We start from the raw sequence: 6,052 nt of genomic DNA on the forward strand, positions 1-6,052 counted from the left end.
TTCTCGACATTAACCTGAGATGTACACATCCACAGTCTATCTCCACAGTTCAGGACCTAAATATGGATGCACTCATGAAACATCATTTTCTCTCTGAGGTTCTTTAACTATTTTTACTCCCCCAAAGAGTCTTTCAGCACAATGCATGGGTTTTTCCTAAAAAAAACACACAATGTGTCATCTCAGCAACAGGAGGCATAGTTCCCGGTCCACATATCCTTGGTAAGTTCATTCAAAACAGCCCATGTGCACCAGGAACATCTGGTGCACTCTTGATTTTTGAGCACAGATAAATGCTGGCTTTGTTTGCTGAATTCTGGACCTTAAACACTAGAGACATTCCCTGATGCCCAAGCCTACTTAAAGATAAGAATATGATGCACTGAATTGGTCTCTTCTTGGTACTTTTTTTTACCATTAATTAGTAATCTTCTATGATGTGTGGGAGGCACTAATCTTTGAGTTTATCAGAATGTCTTTATAATTCAATTCATTTAAATCATCCTTGAGCAGAATAATGTAAGGGTTTTTCTATGCCTATCAAATTTAACCTCCTTTCCACTTCAGCATATGTTTGGGGTTCTGTCTCATGGAATGGGTCTTCCATCCATTTAAATTATGTTGTTTACTCATGTAACATTTGTGACACTCTCATATGAATACATCTGCTAGAATGTTCCTGTTGTAGTTCACAGGACTTGCAGCTCTTTGATATTGACAATTGGAAGTAGTCTAATTTTCATTAATATGCATGCACATCAATAGGATTGAAGCTTGTAGTTGGCAGGAGCTCCATTTCTTCATGTTCATTTACTTAAGAAATAGTTTCCTTCTCAATAGGGTCATACTTACATAAAATTGTAGAGAATGTTGAATGGAATTGAAACAGTCTTTTTGTCAGGAAGATTATCTTTTATGGAACCCTATTCAGCCATGGTTTAAAATAATATATTCCATTCTGGACCACTGGGGTTTTATTAGAGGCATAAGTTGTGTAGTAGGGAGTTATTTCACCCATTCAAATTACTTGCATATATGTTCATAATAAATAATGTGCTTCTTTAATGGATTCCCACAAGAGTTCATAAAAGGCTCTCAGTATTTTCTGTACCTTAGATTCTCCACAAAGGAATGTGATTACATTGATTTCCTTAAGAATCAACTAACTTATGAAAACATTTCACCAGGGATTTGCTTTGTTTATTTTTGCAATATGCATTACAGACATACATTCTCTTACTACTGCTTGTTGGCAAAATTTGAGCAAATTATCATAGCCTTTAGAGCTTGAAAATGAAAAAGCTAAGGGATATAGAGGAAAAAGTAAGCATAAACACAGCTTGAGAATCAATTGATGCTTGGTATAGAACAAATTTATTTAGAATGAGTTGAGAACTACATGAGTTTCCTGTAGGAAGAGAAAACTTCTTAAAGAACATTCTCACAAATGTTGGAAATCCAAAACTTATCACTTCACGCATCTAGAAGGCCCATTTTGGAAGCATCATTGGCCTTCACAGGACGCTTTAGTTTCAAATCGCTTATCTCAGAGAGAAACATGATCACACCAAAGAGTGACATGGTGGCTATAAGGAGGCCTACTGGTAACACCACAGTTAAATGTTTGCTTGTTAAAGCTTCTTTCTTAACAGGAAAATCAGATGGAAAGTCAAGAGTGGTGTGGCCATAAAAATCTACCATGTGGTTCCAGATCACAGAAACAAATGCGAACATGCTGCTAACAGACAAAATTAAGGCAGAGATCTTGTAGCAATATATCTGCATCTCCACTAGTGGGTTCTTCGTGCAGCTGATTTTAATGGCTATTACACAGAAAACCAGAACCACAGGCTTCATCAAAATGGCCAATACTATCAGGTTCTGTGCATACATAAATTCAGTTGAAATGTTCCAAGTTGAATCAATAGGGGTGTACACCAGCATCTTGGTTAGTGTTCCAGAGATGTTAAACTGCTGAGGGTAATATGCTTCAAACAGGCCAAAGGACACAAATTGCACAACATTGCTGTCAAATTCCCATAGGCGCCAGGATAAGATGCTTGCAATGAGTACTTCAAGCATGAAAGCTAATAAGCTGCTAAGGAGGCCGCTCAGCTTGTAGATGCAGTCCTTCTCATTGATAAATCTGTAGATGACATTAAACAAGTATAAAGTCAAATAATGACACAAAAGTATATGGGAAAACAATAGACACATTACATTGGGCAGTAAGATCTCATACCCAGTCTGGGATTTCACATAATTACATTTCTATGAATTAGTGTTTATCATACTACAAGTAAGGGTATAAGAAGCCTGGAAGTCCATGACAATCAGAGGATTACTGTCTTCAAGTAATTTTGTGACAAAATTTTATGTATCTGTCAACCACTAAAATGTAATTTTATATTAACTAAGAATTTTCACCCTTGGAATTAATAGTATAAAAAATAAAATTGTCTTGTCATATATGATGTGATGTTTATCATCTGTGATTTTAATTCACAAATGCAATAAATACATGAGAGCAACAAATACTAGAATGCTCAAATATCATTTCTAAATTACATTATAGGACTATCATGTGACTATTATAAACTGAAGTGTGCTGAAAGAACAAGCAAAATGAAAACTAATTGATATGGCATAATGATGTACGTACAAATTCCGCATATGAAACATGTATAGTCTTATATATGTATACAGGCTTTGATAGACACACTGTCAGGAACCCACACACTTGCAAACAGGAACACATCAAAATTACATGCCAAAAGCAACTCTATGTAGAAAAAACTAATAGTGTTAAATGTCTTTGTGGCATTTTTTTTTTTGAAATGTGAAAATCTTTAAAAAGCTATACAAATTTTTAATTAAGGGCACAGTGACAATGAATTTCAATATATGTAAACATCTAGGCCACATATACTCCTCAGTGAAAGGGTGATTGCTGTTCTTGTGAAAGGGCCTAAAATCATTCTTCAGTACCAAAGTCTGAAATCTACACACAATTACTGAAGACTTGTTAAAATTTAAATACTTTAAATATAATGTATTCAAATGCCCATTTTCAGGTTATGAACTTTATTTGATTGTTGCACATATACTATACTGACTATCTTTTTTCTAACTTTTAGCAAAACATAGACTCCATTTGTAATGTATTCACAAATTCATTTGGATCTGTACTAAGTTAAAACTTTGGATATAGTTTGTGTTAATGCTCATAGAAAACTGTGAACCAAGGGATTCCATGGGGTACTTGAAAAGAAAACCACGGGGGGGGGAACTTTTGCATCTACCAGATATGTGGTTTATTTCATTGTCACTGTACATGCAGATGTTTTGTGGGTACTAAAATCAGGATCTAGTTGCTAAGAAATCTTCCCTCCCAGGCACTCACTCTTTAACACCTACTAGGGAATGTTCTTCCCTATTTGGAGAAGATAGTAGCTGTACCACGTGAAAAGTTACAGCAGAGAGATTGGATTTCTTTCTTTTTTTTTTTTGGTAAACATTATAAACATTTTATTAGTTGAAGTTAAAATATGATTACCTAATTTACTTTTTCCCTCCAACCATTCCTATTTATATTACCCCCCTTACTCCCAAATGTATGGCCCCCTTTTCGTTATTTATATAAAATGTAATATTCTACAACTACACACACACACACACATATATTTATAAATATATAACTACAATCTTCTCAGTGCATACAATGTTACTTGTATTTATATTTCAAATCTGATCAGTTGATATAGTTCAACCAATGAGAAGATTTTTTCCAGTGTGTCTTAGGGTTTTATTGCGATGAAGAGACACCATCACTACAACAACTCTTTTTTTTTAAGATACTTTCTTTATATTCATTTCAAATCCTACCCTGAAAGTTCCCTATACCCTCCCCATGCCATGCTTCCCTACCCACGCACTCCCACTTCTTGGCCCTGGTATTACCCTGTACTGGGGCATATAAAGTTTTCAATACCAAGGGGTGAGAGATAGGATTTTAATTGATGGTATCTTCAGTAATACCCTGTTCAAGTCTTCTTACTTACCAAGGCAAATCTGTGCCAGTGAACTGCAGGAACAATGTATATTGATTTACAACCAGACAAAGGTGGAAAGTGTTGTTATGCCACACAGATGAACTAGTCTAGAAGGACCAGGTTCTGCCTATGTCTGAATCTCATGGATTAGATGTAACTCTTTCATACAGACCCATTTTAAAACCCTCTATCCAACTTATGTAATTTTTTTACCTCAGAGTATCAACGACGAGTTGATCCATTTGAAAGATACTGTGAATAAAAATATCTTTGAATTCACAGGAAATGTAGAACAGAAATGGAGTCCCAAAGGAGTTGAATCACCTTTAAGAAGTGAAATTGTGTTAGGCAGAAATATCAACTCAGAACCTTGTTTCACCAAAAAACTGCTGACTCATATAAACCTTTACAATTCTGTCCTCCTTTGATTAGTTGGAGCCTCATTTATAAACTTCACAGAGTTTAAACATTCTGATATGCCTAAACCTCCAGTCAGATCTGCACAATCATTATGCCCCTGTTATATATAGGAAAAGAGCAGGTCTAATTCACCCACTATGTCCAGGAAATTATAAAGGTGTAATAACACAAGCTGAAGAGCTCTCTTACACAAGCATGGCTTCCACACACTTGATATTCTCAGATGTACATATATGGAAATTTATATTAACAAATTACTAAAAATTATGTCAAGTACCTTTTTTGTCTTCTTGGTCTTATGAAATGAACAGTTATTACTAATAACTAAATAACATGTCAAATACATTTGTGGGGCATATGGCTATGGACAGAAAGTCTGGTTTCCAGTTGAGCTGAGGTCTGAACCTTGGGACCTGGTGCTGATAATTTACCTAGATGCAAAGGAAGGAGTTCTCTCATGTCTCCTGGAACTCTGGCTCCTGTTGAAGTTACCTCCCCCTCCCATGTCCTCCACAAGAGAAACATGGTTAGTAGTCATATAGGCAATGTCCCAAACTTATGACCTTCAGGATAAACACCTCCCCAGTTAACTAGCAACAGCATACCCTAAGAGGGCTGTTTGGGTCTTCCTCTCTCTCTTGCTCTCTATACCTTACTCCCCTTACTCTCCTTTCTTCTCTCCTCTCACTTTGTTATGTTCTCTTTCTCTCTAGCCTTTCTTCTTTCTGTCTCGCTTTTCCCCTTCTCTTCTCTTGATCATGACCAGACACTCTCTCTTTCCACCTTTTCTCTTTCACCCTGCCTTTCTACAATAAAGCTCTAAAACCATAGACTGTCTATGTTCATCTGTGCTTACTCTTGCCTGTATGAGAACATCTCTCCCTCAGCCCTCTCCCCCATAACTCCAGGGCACAGGGTGTTGGCCTGGGGCCCCATGGTTTTTGGGACTGCCCTTTACCCACCACTGTAGAGTGGGGTCAGTGGCTTAGATACCCACCCAGGGCCGAGTAGACAGTGACAGGCATTTCTCTCGCTTCTGCCTGCCCAGAGCACAGGAGGAACTATGGCTAGACATGGGATATCCTCTGTTACCCCTCCTCCCCAGCCCCCTTGTAGTTCCCACAAACTTGCCTTTATCTTTTCATTGAAGTGCAACTGTTAGTGACTGCCCAGTGTTAGAGACTCACATTAAAAAGTTTTATGTTTCCAAGACTACCAAAAGTGAATGGCTCATTATGACTCAGACTTAAGATATAGTCTTAAAGGGCCAGTGATGTTAATGTTGTTCTCATATGTGAGAATGTTTCTGGAAATATTTTTTTCATTTTTAATTTAGAAAGATTCCTTATATAGCATAACTTGATGATGGATTTCCCCTTTGATATTTGAAGTATCTTCCACACTTGCATACTCATCCCAACTGTATATCAATTTACTCACTACAACAAAGCATAAAAAGTCTTATAATACCCTTAGTTATAGTAGGAAAAAACAGGAAATCCGTAACTATAACAAATAAAAATCTGAGGATATTTAAAATAAATGATGTCACTAATCCCTGTCATGATCCCTTTCCTGGA

At 36.6% G+C, this 6,052-nt stretch overlaps 1 protein-coding gene across 1 annotated transcript; it reads right to left on the reverse strand.

Moving 5' to 3' along the window:
* Nucleotides 1-1,355: 1,355 nt before the first annotated feature.
* Nucleotides 1,356-5,672, reverse strand: Gm16445 (predicted pseudogene 16445). Its single transcript, NM_001243032.1, has 3 exons — nt 5,604-5,672; nt 4,266-4,376; nt 1,356-2,146 (listed from the first exon to the last, which is right to left on the reverse strand). Exons 2-3 carry the CDS (start codon nt 4,292-4,294, stop codon nt 1,474-1,476), a joined length of 702 nt encoding a protein of 233 aa, NP_001229961.1. The 5' UTR covers nt 4,295-4,376; nt 5,604-5,672; the 3' UTR covers nt 1,356-1,473.
* Nucleotides 5,673-6,052: the final 380 nt, after the last annotated feature.

The sequence above is a fragment of the Mus musculus genome, chromosome X (assembly GCF_000001635.26).
Source record: "Mus musculus strain C57BL/6J chromosome X, GRCm38.p6 C57BL/6J".
Classification (NCBI taxonomy): Eukaryota; Metazoa; Chordata; class Mammalia; order Rodentia; family Muridae; genus Mus; species Mus musculus.

Coding starts and splice junctions, on each gene's coding strand:
- Gm16445 (NM_001243032.1), bottom strand. CDS start 4,294: ATGGATCAACTCGTCGTTGATACTCTGAG. Junction 2,147..4,265: donor CTCGTCGTTGATACTCTGAG/GTAAAAAAATTA, acceptor TGTCATCTACAG/ATTTATCAATGAGAAGGACT.